We start from the raw sequence: 17,973 nt of genomic DNA, 5'->3' as shown, positions 1-17,973 counted from the left end.
CCTATAAAGTCAAAGCACTGTCTATGAAGGTTCTATAGAAGATATTTTGGAATTGATTTACTTTTGTGGAACATTCGTATAAAAAATATGGTAGGAAATTAAATTTTAATGCTATATTCAAAATAAAAGCATACAATGATGTTACTAAAATTAAATTTTTTTTGGATATATGTATGTTTTATCATATTTGAGTGCTTCATTTTGTCCATATTTCAAAACTACTATACAAATTATTAAAAAAATATAAAAAATTATTTGAAAAGAGGAACATGAAGAAGCTATAGAAAATTTGAAGAAAATTTTAACTTCACTATTCATCCTTAAACAAATGGATTATCAATGTAGAAAGCTAATAGTAGTGATGGTGGATATTAGTCCAATAGCAATTGGATAGACTATTAGACAAGATGATTAAAAAAGAAAGAGGTTTATTATAAGAATTGGAGCCGAAATTCTTATGGATAAACAAAAGAAATGTCTATAAATTAAGCATGAACTTTGAGAAGTACTTGCAACTTTAAAAGCGAGAAATTATGTGATTAGAAATAATGTAGTTTTAAAAAGGCATTATCTATCTATATTTGGTGTGATATGTAATTGTTATATTTTAGGTATTTTTATGTTGAGATGGATAGCTTATATTTGGATATTAAATCTAATTTTAAAACAAATTATTAGTAAAGATAATTTGATGGCAGATATATTATCTAGAACTAGATATATTGATAAAGGGAAGATAATAGCTCATAAAGATAGAGAAGATGAAGATAAAAAGATCTATGGATGTTCATTTGCTATTGAAGAATTAAGCCTTAAAGATAGGATTCAAGTCTTGTAGAAAGATTTATTTGAAGAGAGGCTTAAGAATATTAGAATTTATTTGATCATGATAAAGAGACAAGAAGGTTGGATGGATAAAATATTTAAAGATATTTGATATCAATCTTATAACTATATTTTTAAAGATGGATTTTTATAGAAAAAACCAAAGATTAGTATTAAATTCCTATTGTAGGTAGTAGAATACTTCATAACTAAAATTAAAATTCTAAAAGAATTTCATGACATATTTTGAATTAGGTATAAAAGAATTTGAATTACTTATATCAAAATCAAAGAAAGGTATTAGTGGAAAGGATTATTCAAATATGTAGAGGACTTTGTAGACTCTTTTAAATATTACTTAGTATAATCCAAGATTAAATACAAGGATGAATTTTGACCTATCCATCCACGTTTTATACATTTCTAATAGATGATTGATTTGATAGCTATAGCATCTAGACTTTGAAGCATGAAATATTTGGTTTTGGTAAAAAGAAGAACTATCAAATATTGTTGAAGAAAGAACTTTAAGGACCAAGTTTATGAAAGAAGTATATTGATTTGTATTAAAAAATATCTTTAGCCAATACAAAAGCATTGGAAGGATGAGAACAAATAGATGATAACTGGATATAATAGAAGTAAAGAAATTCTTCAAAAGATATATAATTCAATTAAAATTAATTATATCTTATAATCCAAAAGTCAAAAGTAATAGTAAAAGATGTCATCTTTGTATCATTAATGCATTTGTAAAAACTTATAAAAATAATTCAATGCAATGGCAAAAATTTCTTCTATTTTTTTTGGAAGATGTTAGGACTATTCATAGTATGGTAATCAATTATATACCCATTGAATTGATGCTAGGACAAAAATCAATAATACCAATTAAAGAATTTTATATTACACGGATTTTTTTTATCATAAAAAGATAGAATTGATAGAGAAAGCTTATTGGAACTTTAAATTCAATAAGTAGGGAGATTACCAAAAGATTTAGAAGCAGCAAAAAAGATGTTAAAAGCAATTTGATTAAAGAATAAAGAAAGGTTTGATAAGATTCACCACTTAAGATCTAAACCTATAAAAATTGGAGATTAGACTTTAGTTTAGAATAGTAGATTGATCCATCAATATAACATAGCAAAGAAATTTGAAAAGAAGTGATTAGAGCTTTATGTGATAACTATAGTTGATAACAATGCTACTTATTTTTTACATGAATTTAATGGAACCATTATCAAAAACCTAGTGATAAGGAAAAGAGTGAAGGTTTTTAAACAAAGAGATATAAGGTTCAACAAAAAAAAATATATTGGCTATTTATAACAAAAAAATCAAAAAAATCAAAAAAATAAAGAATTTAAAAGAATATTGACAATTTTTGAAGAAAGTGAGAAGGATTAATGGCACATATCAAAAGATGTATAAGATTTGAGGGGGTAGATGTTGTATTGTATTTGCACACAATATATAAAAACTAGATGAGAACTAAGAAATACATTAGCCCTTAATATTTATTTTTTTTATTAAATAAAATATTTTAAAAAATAATTAGATATTAAAAATTATTAAATTATTAAATTGTAAATAAAATATATTTAGAATATATATATATATATATATATATATATATATATATCTATCTATATATAGATATAGATATATAAATCTTATTAATAAGAAGTATCATAAATATTTTAAAAAATAATTTTATAGAAGAGAATTAGGACTTAAGATAACTAATAATTAAAATATCTATTTAATGTAAAATTTGATAAATATATTTTTAATAGTGCTATAGATAGGTGTACATATTTTTGTAGATAAAAAACTATAATTTATTAAAAATTGAGATTTAAAAATAGAAAAGAGGTTGAATAATAAGTTTAAAGGAAGAAAATTTAAATCTTTAGACATCAAGTAGCAATTTGGATTTTATAGAAAGGAATGATGATAAGATGCTTAGGTGGCATCTAGAAGTTCTTGAGTTTGAATCCTCATGGTGGCATATAGGAGAGGGAAGAAAAAAATATTCTTTTAAAAATCATCAATTTATTTATTCAAGATATTTAGAAGGTTGGTCCTACAATGCTTACATTAGAGGATTAAGTTGGATGATGAGGGCATTTATTGTCTATGGACAAAAAAATAATATTTTTTCATAATAATATGATACTTGATGTCTAAACCTTCTATATTTTCATCCTCTTAATAGCTTCTTCTAAAAAAGAATAAGCCACAAGTTAGTGGTAATTTATGATATTAATCCTTTGAAATCTTTAATCTAATTTTTTATTTTTTTAAATAAAAAAAATTCAAATAAAATAAAATTTAAGATTTAAGACTTAAAAGTAGGATTTAAGATTTAGGATTTAGAAATAAAATAGGATTTAGAATTTTGAAAACATAATAACATTCTTTGGAAGGAGATTTAAGGACTATCAAAGAAGATTATGGATTTTCTTATATTTGTTTTATAAACGTTTAATGAAAGAATTTGATATTAATATGAATAGTAAGAAAATTTACAAAAAATTCATGTTTTATTAAGTATTTTATATGTTTTGAAAGTTTTTGATAAGAAATTAGGGCAATTAGTAGGAGCCAAAGGCCTTGTGTTTTTCAAGGCAATCTCTCTTTCTACAACAATGTCAAGGAGGTATAAATCAACACGATAAACTAGAGAATCAAATTGGCCTTTTGATTGGTTGTCTTAATAAACATATCTTGAGTAAGCCTTATATACAATGCATTAGAATAGTTGTTGCTGGAAGAGAGGATTCTTTAATAAAGTATATAGTGATGCGGCTTTTTTCCACTATCTTTTTTAATAATTACATTATTTATGATACATTCATTAATAATGATGTCTCTCTTATTGCAACTCTAATTTTACTTGCACTTAGAGTTTGAGCTCTTCATGGCTTTCAGACTTTTGCTTTGTTGATTTTCAGGCAAGTGTTGATTATCAAGCAACAGCCATCTCTATATAAATCTGTGTATAAAACACATGATTAAATGACTTACCACAATTTTTGCTTTTTTATAGTTAAATTTTAGGAATAATTCCTTGAATGAAGATAATTAATTTTTTGCATATTTTTTGTGACAATGGTACAAGTTTAACTAGTTTTTTTTTTTATAAACCCTTCCAAATGTACAATTCCAGGGCGAGCATCCCGAATCGCGAAGGTATTCCAACCAGGTGTGAACAGAACTGAAGGTACCAACTCTCTCAGAAGCAGGTGTGAACGAAACAGACATGTAAATTATCCAGATACCTGTGTGAAGGGAAATAGGGATATAATCCATCCGGATGTCTTTGAGAACGTAGCAAGCACCTTGAGAGAGAGCTCAGGTTCCATGGAATCCGTGCTGGTGGTGTCCGCTTCGCTTCGCCCCGCGTGCCAGTTTCATGTCCCGTGCATGTGAAAAGCCATCTCCAGATACCCACTTCCATACAGTCTTATTGCATGATTTCGACGAAGTAGTGCTTTACAGCTAGAGTTTCGAAGTTTGGATCCACTCGCGGAAGCACTGCACGACGCGGGATAGAAAGAAGCGTGTGTCACCGAAGGCATTGTTGTTGCAAATGGTGGAGTGGAGATTATGTAGTTCCAGAAGAGGTTGGGTATTGTGGAGATGGAGTTAGAGATGGGTATGGTGGACTGGGGTGATTCCCGCAGGTGGTACTGTCCTATTTAGGGTTTATGAGTAGTTGGGTTTAGACGCAGGAGATGGGATTGTGGAGTAGTAGTCAATGGAAGGTGAGGACCGTCATAACGTGGTTCGCAATTGTGTCTGTGGCCTGTACTGTAATGATGTATGCAGCCGGAGGATCATGGATGCAGCACAGTCTGAGACGCGGTTTTGAAGCGTACCATTCGCAATTCCAGAGCAGTGATGTGGTTCGCGACAGGCATGAACTGCCCTGGAGGAGAGAGAGCGCCCCGGCTGAGCTCGGTGACCATGTATGTGCGCTCTTGGAGGTTTTCTTGAAGAAAGAGTTGCTTGTCCCTGGGTGAGGATGTATGCGTGCCAAGACGATTGGTAGTGATGAACTTTAGTGGAGCAGGGGTGAGTGCTGCCGTGTGTAGTGTTTTGATCCCGCTTCGTTAGCTGAGCCAGAGTGGATCATATGAGGGCTACATTTGGTAGTGGAGCTTCAAGACTGTGGGTGTGGGCCTTTCCTGCACTTTTCAGTGCTTTTTTCTCCTCTTGATAGGGATCACGCCGGGATGTGGCATTAATTCACGGTTCCTTGTTATGCGTTCCTGTAATCTAAAACAAGAAAGATGCGATATCCGTAATTGCTTGATTTTTTATTAATTCATTTGTGTATGATAATTTACTTTGAGCTGCTGTAGAGGACCTGCATCGGATGTGACAGAAGTTCGCCACTAATCATCTGCATTTCTCTGGCTTCAGATTAGTGTTGAGTTTCCAGGTTTGGAGAATATTTTGGAGAGAGCCGCCATGCCTGATAGGACCATAATTTTGACAACGTTAAATCAAGCATGGGCGCAACCCAACACAATGATAGACTTGTATTTGGAGAGCTTTCGTTCTGGAGAAGAAACCTCTCAGCTCCTTGATCACCTGGTGATCGTTGCTTTGGACCTGGTGGCGTATGATAAGTGTAAACTGCTACATGCTTTCTGCTACATGTTGAAGACGGAGGATGTCGACTTTTCTGGGGAGAAGTTTTTTATGACCGAGGATTACTTGAAAATGATGTGGAGGAGGATATACTTCCTCAAAATTGTCCTCGAATTGGGGTTCAACTTTGTCTTTTCGGTAATAACTTTGTATCTTTGACTGAACGGTACCGTCCTGTCGAGCTTGGCTTGGGTTTATTTCTTCTCCGACGGGTTTGGTGATCTAAGAAATTTGTGGTTCATCATCGTATCTGTGATGTTTAAGGATTATACAATAAGTTACTCGATAATTTGATGTCAAGCTCAACATCTATGTTACTTTGTTGAACCTCTATGAGCGATGCGTGTCGTGACCTTTGTGCAGGATGCAGATGTTATGTGGATTCGTAACCCCTTTCCTCGGTTCGACAAATTTGCGGACTTTCAGATAGCATGCGATGCATACACAGGCATACCTGAAGACATGAATAATAGGCCAAATGGAGGTTTTGTGTATGCACGGTCCAACAAACGCACTATTGACTTTTACAACTATTGGTACATGTCAAGGGTAGATCATCCAGGTTTGCATGATCAGGATGTGCTTGGTAAAATTAAGACAGATCAAGACTTTCTGGATATTGGTCTTCAGCTTCGTTTCCTGGACACCCTCCAATTCAGCGGATTCTGCCAGGCAAGGCTTACACTAAACTCTCTGTTTGATCTGTTCTTGGAGTTGTATAAACTGATTGATTTGATGAGACTAAGTGCCTCAATACATGCCTTCACAATTTTTGAATCAGTTTCTTGACTTTTGATACCGTATAGAATCAGCCTTAATCAGCTGCACGATGTTGGAGATGTTATCACTTAACCAATTGCCTCCCATTCAAGCGTATAATCCTGAGCAGTAGTTGATACGCGTCGTGTTGTCGATTTTGTGAATGTGATATGACTGCTACCTCTATCATCATTTAGATTCATCTCGAAAAATACACTTGAGCGCATGGAAGCTGTTTTGTGTGGTCCTATTCAATTCTATTCACTTGATCTATTTACTTATTATATCCCGCTTGCTGCTGTTGCTGCCCCGCTTCTCTTTTAATAGGTTTTCCTTCTTGTTGCTCTCTGCATGTAGATCTTGAACGACGTGCAAGTATTTCCCACACAAACACTACTGTTTAACTTTGCTTGCAGCTGGTGATCATGTTTGTCGATGTCACTTGTAATTTGATGGTGCTGAATAAGTCTTGCATTCTATTCATTGTAAAACTGACCTCTGAATGTCAGTGGATCTAGCCGAATAGGTGTTCATTTTCTCTAAGAAATTAATTCAAGTATGGTTTCTGACGTCACCCCAGATCAGCAACAACTTCGAGCAGGTCTGCACGATGCATGCCAACTGCTGCACAGGGCTTCAGCGAAAGCTGATGGACTTGCGTCTTGTAATGGAGGATTGGAGACGATTCAAGCTCTTAACACCACAGATGAAATACCATCAGAGAATATATTGGCGGGCTCCTAGACAGTGCCTTGTTTCAAAGTTTGAAGATAAACCATAGTGTCATAAAGTAGGGAATACCATGATGGGAATACTGTGTTGTAAAAGCATGCATTCATTTCTGTGCACTGGTTTTACAACGTAATCAATGTACAAGATCCTTGATTACAGTTTGAGACTATCATGTTAGTTGCTGTTGATTATCGTGCTTTTTGCCTTGCATCCCTCTCACGTGCTATTCCCGGTCTTCATGGCCAGCCAAGTCCCCTCATTTCCACTTTATAGTTGTTCGTATGAGTGCTGCTTAAATGATTTTTTGCCGCTTGAACTAACAATTTGGTTTTTAGTGTTCACGGTTTAAGCAGACACTTACGACCTAACTGCCAACAATTACCCAGCAGCCACCTCTAAACGTTTTGAATGTATAAAGTCTGTGAAGTAACTTGCTACCTCTCGAACATTGTCGCTGGGAAAATGCTCTAGATTCCATGATTGCTCTCCAATTCTGTGTATACTGTTGAACAATTCATTATCCAGAGAAAATTCCTGGACGTCCTTTCGGCTCATGGACCTGCGGTACGTGTTCCCGTAACGTACCCTCTGCACCTTACACAAGGCCCCACTGTGCTGAGAGTGTCCTTTCACCACCGAGACTGCTTTGATATCCAGCCGATCATCTCAATCAGCCCACTACTGCGGTAGAGCCCCGCTGATAGCTACTGGAAGGTTCCTGCGCTAACCGTAGCGAGGTCAGTCTTCTTAGGGAACAAGTACAGCTTTGCGAATTAATCCAGAACGGGTCAGGAGCCGGCAGCGACCTCCGTTGATGCTGTGGACAGCCCACCACATAAATTCTAAATTGTCAGCTTGAATAGTTGGAATTTTCTCAGGGTTCTGTTCACGACTATCGAGGAATATTATCCTCATCTGAATACCAACCAATGACTATTGAACTGCCCAACTCTATTCAGCAAAGCTGTTAAGAATCACATCCCTGCTTACGCTGCGAGTCATGGCAAGAACAGTGCGCTCTAGTACGAATCGGGGCGTGATGGAGGAGGTCCGTGTAGGATTGCCAGATCGGGTTGTTAAGCCTATTCCTGTGCTAATTGCGAGGTCAAAGTTCGTCCGCCGCTCGCTAGCTCATCACCGGCAGGATGTCACAGGCTCCTGCTGATATCTACAGCAGCCATTTATGCTCCTTACAGGACCTACATACCCAGGTCAGTTCCACGAGCTGCACCCATCATCACAACCCTACGACTTTGTTTTTTTTTGTCCCTCTGGTTACTCGCAGTTCCAGGGGCTAGGGTCTTGCAGGGCATCTGGGATATATTTTTTGTTTGTGGGCCACTCCTCGTTGTATAATTTACTTACAAGTAGTTATCAAAGTTACAACGCTTCGAATCTAACCATCTGGTGCTACTATCCATTGCATACTCCTCTAGTACATAGTTAATGAATGGAACAATGAGTAGCTGAGGATGCTTGAAAGGGGTGGCTTCTGTGCAGGTACGAGCATGGCGGCTCTCCCTTCTCTTGCTACCACGACTACAGGAAATCATGGCGCAACACACTTGGCGGAGAACGCTCGGTGTAGCAGGACACAGCGGTGGGAAGAGGACTCCGCTCAGCAATGAGACTCATCCAAGAGGATGTGATTGAAATGCAGTTTTGTTGGCCACTCGAGGATCTGCCTCAGTGCTAGCCATATCACTAGCTTTAATATGAGTCGCTTACAAGTAGCTACTGGATATTTATCACTGAGGAAGCCTACGCCTCTTTGATCACCCTACGCCACCCTCCTTACAGATTTTTCTGTATTGGATCCCAATTTGAGGGCAATAAGGCATGTGGGCAGTGCGTGGAAGGAAAATAGCAGTATTGTCGATTTCCGCTGCAGGGGGTATGGGGGTTCGAAGAAGCAGAATCAAAATCAAGGATGAGCTCGGCCCTTGAAAAAGCGTCAGTGCTTTAGTAAAGCGCGGAGTAAGAAACCGCGTTAAAATCCCAGCGCAGAACCAGACAATCAATCCTTCATTGAATTACCGCACCCTCGCTGAATAGGCACCATTCCTGCTATCTAAACTCCAACATGCGTCAGCTCCCGACTCACAGATATCTTTCACTGTGCAATTCATCAATGTGTATGCAGTGGTCGAGTCCAACACAAAGTGTCTCTAGCAGTCACGAGTGGCAAGAAACTCATCGTACATGTGTTCTAAAAATAGAAACCAGAAAGTAGGACAAAATTTGAGCACACTGTTATCCTGTTCCATTGCAGCCTGCGGCGCCTCACCTGTCAGCTTCCACCGCAAAGCAGCAGCACATGCAAGGCGGCACGTGTAATTATTTTTTTTAACCCGGATTAACTCTCAGTCCAATCCGAAGGGCGAGTCCGAGGGTCCGGTCCATCCAATCGACGCACCCTAACAACAGTAGGATACAATTCACTGGAACCCCGAGACAATAAAAACACTTCTCCCTCCCGAAAATCACTGCAACCTTTCGCTAAATCCACTTTCGCGAAACCACGCGCCCCCATCGAACGGCCGAGACCATGGAAGCGCGACACACCGCATCGCTGCTTCATCGCCATGCGGTCATCACAAGCGTGTGTCGCCGCCCGCCGCGGCCACTGGCGATGGCTTGCTTCCGCGCATCCTCAGCATCGCCCTTCCCCACTTTATCTCATCTCACGCCGCTCCTCCACAACGCGGACACGTCGATGAATGAATAACACGCTGTATTCATCCATGAATACATCCATCCAAAAGGCTTTTATGAGCCGGCGCTCCTAGCTTTAGAAACCGTGCCCTAATTTAAATACCGCCCCTCAATTGAATTTCTATATTCTAAGATTAGATTAGATGACCCACAACAACATTCCTCCATGTCCCGGAGATCATCTCACCTTTTCTTCCCCTTGGAAATCTTATATTCGTGGCTTGACATGCAAGTAACAATCATTTGAATTTTGGGTCTTTTATCAAATACACGCCCCATTGGTTCCCAATGTGTGTGGGTGGAATGGACAACCCCTAAAATAAATAAATAAAAGTGCTATTTTTCACACATTATCTTGTGGAAAATGGGAAATTGGCAAAATACAAACACGTCCACTTACAAACTTACACACCTACTCGTCTTTCATTTATTGGGTTGGAAGTGGGAATGTTTCTTTTTGTACAAGACATGAATAGGAATGAGAAAGTGACATGAAATCTTCCATGACAAGCACTCTTGTAAAAATGGAAGGACTTTGTTGACTGATTTTGAAAGAAAAGAAAAAAGAAAAACTTGTATAAAGCACAGTGGTTGTTTATGGAACCAAATTCTTTTACATATTCACTTATTTATTAACTTATCATTTTTTTGAAAAACTTCTCGTTTCAATTTTTTTAATTTCTAATTTTAAAAATTTATTCTCGTCCTTTACTTGCAAACTTGTTTTTTGTGCCACAAATTTTCATGTTTTGAATTGAGAGGCTTGGGTCATTATTTTTCCGACCAACAAAAGTGTGGTGCAGAACTAACCACTGGAGGCATTTTAGACCAAGGAAATATCAACATATCGATTGAAGTGAGTGAGAATAAAGCACAGCCACAGGCACGAGTATTCTGAGGATCTTCTAAAATTTTTTTTAAAGAAAAAGAAATAAGGGTGGAAATATAGTTCTAGAAAACTTTGAAAAAAAGAAAAAGAAAACTATTACTTTGTGAATATATATATATATATATATATATATATATATTCAATTATGTAATACATGGTATATGAACTAAATGTATGGAATTGCAAGAATTCATTTTTTAACTTTTGTTAAAGAAATGATTTTGCTGTTTTTCTATTGGTATCTTTTTGGGTCGCAAGAAATAAAAACACTTCGACTTTCCACCAATGATAATAGCAGAATATATATATATATATATATATATATAGTAATACTTTTGATACATCCATCATGTGGCAGTGTAATGCGGTTGTTGAATAGTACAAATTAAATTCGGTTCCGAAAATTATCAAAATAAATGAAAAGAAAAAAAGCATTTTAGATTATCTTGTAAGTATCAATCAAAAGCACAATGTAGATTTGAGAAAATATTTTTTGTAATAAAAAAACGAAATTTGATTTTTACGACTATAGGAATCGAGGGTTCTTTTTTTAAAAAATAAACACATATAAATAAATAATTAAAAACATAGGGAGTTTATTTATTTATTTTGGACAACCAAATGAGTCCTCAGTTGGAGAACGAGGTGGGGAGAGCCCAGATTTTTAGTGCAACGAATGTGTCACAGATGAATGAATGAGCACAAGGATGGATGAAAGAACGAACGAACAGGTGAACGAATACGCGGATGTGCGGATGAATACATGGATGGGTAGATGGATGGATGGATGGAAGGAGGAGGGCATAATAGGAAAGGGGGGAGAATGGTTGGGTGGGGATAGAGCGGGGGAGGTCTGGCACCGACGCAGAGCTGGAAGGATGTCGCTCCTACCCTATTCCCATGCCGAGGCAACTCCCTAGCCTGGGATCCAGCTTCGGGTAGGTTCGGATCGGACACTGGACTGCGCAGCGTCGCCATCGCTGCTGCTGCTGCTTCGTCGTCGGCTATGTCCTCTGGCTCACTACATTTGGGACGCTGTATGTCGATCTGCTTCGAGGCAGAGCACTTAGAAGAAGAAGAAGAAGCAGAAGAAGAAGCGGAAAAGCCTATTAGGAAGCAGGGAACGGCCACAGCGGAGGACACGACAGGGATGAGACTGCTCAACATAGCCACTGCTGATTCGCACAAACAAACTTTCTCTACAGCGTTCACGACGCAGGGGAGAGGGCACAAGCCGAGAGAGAGAGCGAGAGAGAGGGAAAAGAGTGAATGAGTGAGTGAGTGAGTGAGTGAGTGAATGAATGAATGAAAGAGAGCGTGAGCGAGGAGAGGGAGGAAAGGAGGGGGGAAGGAGGAGAGGGGTCGTGATTTGCGATGATGGTTCATTGAGTTCTTGGTCACGTCTCTTCATCAGGTGGTGATTTGGCCTAGTCTTGGTTCCTCTTTACTATGGTCACTAAATCGTAGCTTTCTTTGTAAGTAAGTAGTCTCGTGGGGTTGGGAGGGCCAGCTGTGCCGCTGCATTGGCATCGTCGTTTTGGGGAGCTAGGGAGGGTGGGTGGGTAGTGGGTCGATGATGCATCTGTGGGGTTGAAGTGGGGCGTGAGACGATTGTAATAGGAGAAGAGAAGAGATTGTAGATTGTGGGATGATGTGATTCGGGGTGGGTTTGAGCGATGGCGGAGGTTTGAAATGTGTGACAGCGAGGGGAGTGGTACACCAGTTGCGGTGAGAGAGTGGTCCTTGAGGAGGAGAGTGGAGTGCAGCAATACTGCCAGGGAGAGGATTACTTGATTCCATGGTGGTGAATGTGTAAATGCGCGGGTGGTATCGTGGGATGCTCTGTGGAAAAGGCTGTGAAGTTGTGGCTGGGCTGGAAGTCGGGTGTGGAGGCTAGGGTGATGTGTTGGTAGGGAGCGTTGAACGTGGGGGCTTAGAACTTGGCTGGTTTAGACTTCGTAAGCGAAGTGGTGTGTCCTGCTCAAATTTGTTACGCTGCGAAGGGCGCCTTGAGTGCCCTCAAAAACAAAGATTGTGGTGCAGGATAACTGGTGACTCTCGGAACTTGTCATCTCAGTTTTAAAGTGGTCATCGCATCAATTATTTTTAATTTTTCTGAGAAACCGTTTGTCTGTGGTGGAGGGTCAAATCGAACAGTATTGGTCGCAGGATCTGTGTGGCATTTTAGATATTGGCTTGTGACTCTAGCAGCTCAAATCAGATAGAGTCACAAGCCTGCAACTTAAATGGAAGGACGGGTTCTTGTTTCATGGTGACGTAGCTTGGGTGATTTAAAGGGGGGGTCTCCTTCAAGGATGAATGTGAGTCGCGAAGCTTCGGTACCGTGTTTCGACCTCACCAGTTCTTCGACAGCGAAGTGACTGGAATTTGCGGTGGCCCGTCTCTGTCGTCTCTTGTGCTCTTCTTGTTCTTGAGTTATAGTTGTACTGGAGATGGTCAACACAATTTTGGTACTAAATGATGCAGGGCGCTAAACTTCTTGGGGAGCCTGTTTAGGTCATCTGGTTGGTGAGGAACGTTATGGCGAATAAGGGTCCAGCAGTGAGATCTGATGTGTGTGAATGAATAGGACATGTGTTGGAGATGTTCATTAATTCGACCATGTATAATTTCAATGAAGCCAGATTCATATTTGGAAGGAACTTGCAAATTTCTAAATTTATTTTGTAGTGGCGATTTGATGCAGTTGTCGGACTATGAGTCTCTGTGTGCCAGAGTGGGACAGAAATAACGACATGCTCGATGTCGTGATTCCCTCAAATGACTTTCATGGACCAGTGAATTGGAAAGGGGAGGACGTGAGGTCAATGAAGATCCACTTCTCTCAGTTAGCATTGGCACCTGTGTAAGCGTCGAAGTACCTTCTTATCGTGGATTGACTTGTTCGTGTTATCGGTGTGAATTGCGGACATTGGGTTTGGTCTCACGAGCTGGTTACATTTGGTGTTTGTGTCAGGCCCGATCAGGATACGTTGGGAGTGGGTTGGAATGATAATGAACATGTAGGCATGCATGGTCAAGGTTGTAAAGGTAACAAGTCACAGTGGGATGTTAATTACTCATCGGGGTGGAACAGTGGACAGGAAACTGAAGATGGAGTGACCCCTTGTAAACCGGATACTCCAAAGACTGGTGCTTCACCAGAGGCTGTGGCTAATGAAACAGCCACCGAACCACATCCGCCCCACAACATCGATGTCGATAGCGACGAAATGGTGTCTTGGTTACAGTATCCACTGGATGATACCTTGGAGAGGAATTACTGCTCTGACTTCTTTGGGGAGCTTCCAGATGCCAACACGCAATTGCTTAAAGAATCCTTTGCACATGGATCTACCAAGATATCGCCGCGCATTTCGTTTTCAGGAGCTTCAGGGCTCGATGGTGGAAGTAACAGAGGGACCACTGCAGATGCTGCGATGCTGTTAGGTGCTGGCCGCGCGGCAGGTTTTTTTCCTCAAGCTGGAGTGGAGGCCTTCAGTAAAGTGCGTACAATTCACTCTCCGCAACAACATTCTTCTCTTCCTAGATGGCCACAACCACATAATCCCAATTCACCAAATGGTTCCAGTGAATGCGCGACAAGTTACTTGACGTCTGCAAAAGTATCCACAAGCACGTCCGCATCCCCTTCCAGTCCGATGTTACCCCCTCGAATGCTTCTTGGATCTCCGATACCGAATTCGTCCAACACGCCTCAAGCCAGCAGACCTGGATCCATGAATTTCTCTCACTTTTCGAGGCCTGCAGCCATGGTCAAAGCAAATTTGCATAGTCTGGCAGGTATGAACTGCACCCCCCCGCCCTGTGGACGTTTCAAACAGCAGCAGGGTCTTCCTGGTTGTAGACCGATCATAGAGGCGTGTACATCAACAGAGTCTTCAATTGCTGAGTCTACCACCACAGGACAGGGGCCGTTGGTATCCCACCAGGAAGTGAAGACACAACCTGCAGTTTTGGAAAGGGAGCAGATCAATAATGTTGAGGAATCTAGATGGCCATCCGCACCTGGTTTGTCACCGACGAAAGATCGTGATTGTGTTGTTTCTGGAGGAGATTGTAAGAGTTTAACTCCTGATCAAGAAACCTGCCGGCTATCAGGTGTGACTAATGGTGCCGTTCTAGCCTCTTCTGAAAAGGGAGCCTCTCATTGTACACAACACCTTGATATTCAGGAGCCTACCATCACATCCTCCTCAGGTAGATATGCGACTAGCGCTGAACCACCGAAAGAGCCTGTTACAGGCACGAAAAGGAAGTCAAGCGAAAGAGAAGAACCCGAATGCCAAAGTGAAGTGAGTACAATTCTTCTGTGAAACTGAAGTTGCTGAAGCAGCAAGTAGTCGTTGATCTCAGATGGTGTGTTGTATCATAAACGTCATGCTTGCTAACACAAAGACAGCTGACGTACACGTTACAATAGAGACATCGTTCTGTTTTTCACTGAGTAGTTTTGCTTAATAAATCACAGGACATGGAAGACGAGTCTGTGGACACCAAACAAAAACCTGCAACAACCGGTCGTGTAAGTACCACAAAAAGAAGCAGAGCTGCTGAAGTTCACAATCAGTCAGAGAGAGTAAGTTGATCCTTCGCAATTCCAGTCTTTCTTTGGTGTATGTGAAAATAATTACGCACACACATCGCTGCCCTTTCCCCCAAACTCAAGGGGGTGAATTTGCTTCGACCATCTCCTCATTCATCGTGTTCCTTCTGGATTTGGCCTTTCAGCGTCGAAGAGACAGAATAAATGAGAAGATGAGAGCACTGCAGGAGCTTATTCCAAACTCTAACAAGGTGCGCACATGTTGATTGCCATTCTTTGTAGTCAACATTTCATGACTTGCACTTTCTATTACATTCTTCATAGTCCAGATAATCATGAAGTGGTATGTGTATGGCAGACGGACAAGGCATCCATGCTGGATGAGGCAATTGAATACCTAAAAATGCTTCAGCTTCAGCTCCAGGTATTTGCTCAACAATTCTCTTTACGAAAGCTATTGTATAGAGAATTGTAAAGAGAGCTTCTTGTGTGACAATAGCGTCCATTAGATTAAACTTTTAGGGCTCGTTTGTTTGTGCACATAGTGCGTTCGCTTATTTGAGGGACTAATTTTTAAATTTGAGTGAAGCAGATGATGTCAATTAGGACGGGTATGACGTTGCCACCAATGGTTATGCCTCCTGGATTACAGCACATGCAAATGCCGCAGATGGGAGCAATTCCTTCTATGGGGATGGTACAAATGGGTCTCGGGATGGGAATGATGGACATGGCCGCACAAGGACGAGCAGTGATGTCTATGCAGTCTCATGCAGGGCCATCTCTGAATGGTAATATGGCAAGTACATCTTCCATGATTGATCCACATGACCTCCGCTATCAACAACCCGGTGATATGGATTTCAATACTTACACAGCTCATCAGCATCAGTCAATGCCAATGACTCAGGTTAGGGTTTAAAAGCGGCAGCATTCTTTGTGACTGAAGTGATTTCTCGCAATCTGCGTAAACCACTGGCATTTCTGTTGGGCGTCTGTGGCGCTAAGTCTTATCCGCTGTTTGCTTAATGTGCAGGCGTTAAATACAGATAAATATAACGCTTATATGTTGCAACAGCACCAGTTTATACTTCAACAGCAACAGCAGCACCTTCACCAACAACCGCAGCAACATCACCAGCAGGCTCCCAATATGAGTGGGGTCCCACCTCATTGATGGTGAGAGAGTTACCTTTACATAGTCTTTTCAAATATGAGCTGGGCCTAGAATGTATTGTCTTGGTTGGTCATTAGTATACGGTTTAGGTGCGCTGGTGCAGATTTTTGTTCCTGCAGTCGGTCAAAGTCTGATGTGTGTTACTGTGAGTCGTTTTGAAATGTTTACCTGATTGCTTTTGCTTGAATAGATCTCGAATAGCTGGTGAATGCGGACAAGTTGGTGCAACCTTTGTATCAAAGTGAAATGGTAACTTGGTGGTTCTCAGGAAATTGAGATAAGGAGTCGGACAGATGTTTAACCCTTCTGCACAATCGGATGAAACAAAGCTGAAGAGTGTTGAGCTCTGGGATGGCAAATGGGGCTGTGCGAACTCTGCAAGAGGTTGTTGCCAGTGTACACTTCATGCAATCAGTCTATTTGCATTTTATCTTACCAGGAAGACGATGGAGGAGAATAAGGGTTTAGGCTGGTAAACAGTGGTTATTGACACTGCTAATCCATTCTGGATTTTCAGTAGAATCAGGGTGGTCTTGGAGACTTGATGGTTATCATTTAGCTAGTCATTTTCTGCAGTTATGCAGAAAAATCGTGAGTTGTGTCAATAGTTAAATTCTGAAGCGGAATTGTAAACGTGATCGACATCTATGAGTGACATTAACTGTAAATTTCGCTGTACTAGTGAGGAAGCTTTCACAAATATCAGTCTTCACAAATAATTGTCGACACACTTGCAACAGGGACAGGTTTGCTGATTTTGCAACCGTTATTATCTTCCCGGTTACTCCCAAGACTCGAGATTATCCTTTTTCAAATGTATATTACTTTATTTATGTTTCTTCCGAAATGCCCTTCTTGTGTCAACAGCGTTGAAACTCTTATCGGACTTCCAGAATCTGACTCCAAGTAATCGCGTCAAGATCATGAATGACTTCCGCGCTGAACAATTAAACTTATTTCAGATTGACAGTTCCCATGGGACAATGCACCGCCGAGCATCAGATGCCGCTGTTTAGTCACCTACAACATTGGTGTCAAGAATATCCTTATTTTCCTCTTCCTATTCCAAGAGCTTGACCTTTTTAAAAACATGTACATCATTGCAGGAATTTCAACGAATATATCCGCAGCCTCCATTTTCTCCCGATGTAGAGGTGAGGCATCGCATTTGGATTCTTAATTCTCGTAGACTAGCGTACAAAGCCATCATTTTCGGTAGAAGTTCCATGCAGATCATTCTAAATATATCTGAATCTTTTTTATTCTCAAGTTATTTTTTTGAACGCTGTTGTCTTTGACCTTTCGCGCCGAGTCCTTCAATCCCTCGCCTAAACAAGAGTTATCTTTCTTTAGTTCGAAAGTATAAGGTTGGTTTGGATAATCTGAATACAAAAGTGTTGACGGCCCTCCGGGAAAGTAAGGCGAGGGAAAACAAAGAGCCCAAGCTATACCTCAATCCACATCCACCTGTTGGATTGCAGATCCAGCAGTCGAGCTACCACATTATGATACTCATGCACGTGTTACCAATTCAGTCCTGCACTGGCATTTTCTAAGCTTTGGGTGCGCTGTCCGAGGCTTTTGATTGCATGGCTGTAGTTCTGCATTGCGTGTTGCTGTTTCGGAAAGTCGGTAATATGAGTG

General features: G+C 40.0%; 2 protein-coding genes and 2 long non-coding RNA genes across 16 annotated transcripts; 3 read left to right on the top strand and 1 right to left on the bottom strand.

The window, feature by feature from the left end:
• The first annotated feature begins 4,164 nt into the window (after nucleotides 1-4,164).
• Nucleotides 4,165-7,142, top strand: LOC112291803 (uncharacterized protein At4g15970). Of its 2 annotated transcripts, none has more exons than XM_024539709.3 (4): nucleotides 4,165-4,908; nucleotides 5,260-5,628; nucleotides 5,854-6,162; nucleotides 6,830-7,142. In XM_024539709.3, exons 1-4 carry the CDS (start codon nucleotides 4,888-4,890, stop codon nucleotides 7,028-7,030), a joined length of 900 nt encoding a protein of 299 aa, XP_024395477.1. In that variant the 5' UTR covers nucleotides 4,165-4,887; the 3' UTR covers nucleotides 7,031-7,142. The 2 variants fall into 2 exon arrangements, with proteins under 2 accessions (XP_024395477.1, XP_024395475.1); XM_024539707.3 differs by having other exon boundaries at nucleotides 4,166-4,802.
• On the bottom strand, nucleotides 7,039-8,072 carry LOC149987880 (uncharacterized). The gene is made up of 2 exons (XR_016506427.1): nucleotides 7,972-8,072; nucleotides 7,039-7,798 (listed from the first exon to the last, which is right to left on the bottom strand). It is a non-coding gene; the product is annotated as an uncharacterized LOC149987880 (long non-coding RNA).
• LOC149987879 (uncharacterized) lies at nucleotides 7,793-9,429 on the top strand. Its single transcript, XR_016506426.1, has 2 exons — nucleotides 7,793-8,192; nucleotides 8,482-9,429. It is a non-coding gene; the product is annotated as an uncharacterized LOC149987879 (long non-coding RNA).
• Nucleotides 9,430-11,515: 2,086 nt separating this feature from the next.
• On the top strand, nucleotides 11,516-17,113 carry LOC112291418 (uncharacterized). 12 transcript variants are annotated; one of them, XM_024538774.3, is made up of 9 exons: nucleotides 11,516-11,999; nucleotides 13,293-13,451; nucleotides 13,563-14,901; nucleotides 15,078-15,185; nucleotides 15,338-15,403; nucleotides 15,511-15,576; nucleotides 15,745-16,062; nucleotides 16,189-16,331; nucleotides 16,520-17,113. In XM_024538774.3, the coding sequence occupies exons 1-8, from the start codon at nucleotides 11,887-11,889 to the stop codon at nucleotides 16,327-16,329; spliced, it is 2,310 nt and encodes a 769-aa protein (XP_024394542.1). In that variant the 5' UTR covers nucleotides 11,516-11,886; the 3' UTR covers nucleotides 16,330-16,331; nucleotides 16,520-17,113. The 12 variants fall into 12 exon arrangements, with proteins under 12 accessions (XP_024394542.1, XP_024394541.1, XP_090112141.1 ...); XM_024538773.3 differs by having other exon boundaries at nucleotides 11,525-11,999; nucleotides 16,598-17,113; XM_090256015.1 differs by having other exon boundaries at nucleotides 11,529-12,636.
• The last annotated feature ends 860 nt before the right edge of the window (nucleotides 17,114-17,973 follow it).

The sequence above is a fragment of the Physcomitrium patens genome, chromosome 14 (genome assembly GCF_059467195.1).
Source record: "Physcomitrium patens ecotype Gransden chromosome 14, ASM5946719v1, whole genome shotgun sequence".
NCBI lineage: Eukaryota > Viridiplantae > Streptophyta > Bryopsida > Funariales > Funariaceae > Physcomitrium > Physcomitrium patens.
This window is presented reverse-complemented; position numbering and strand designations above follow the sequence as displayed.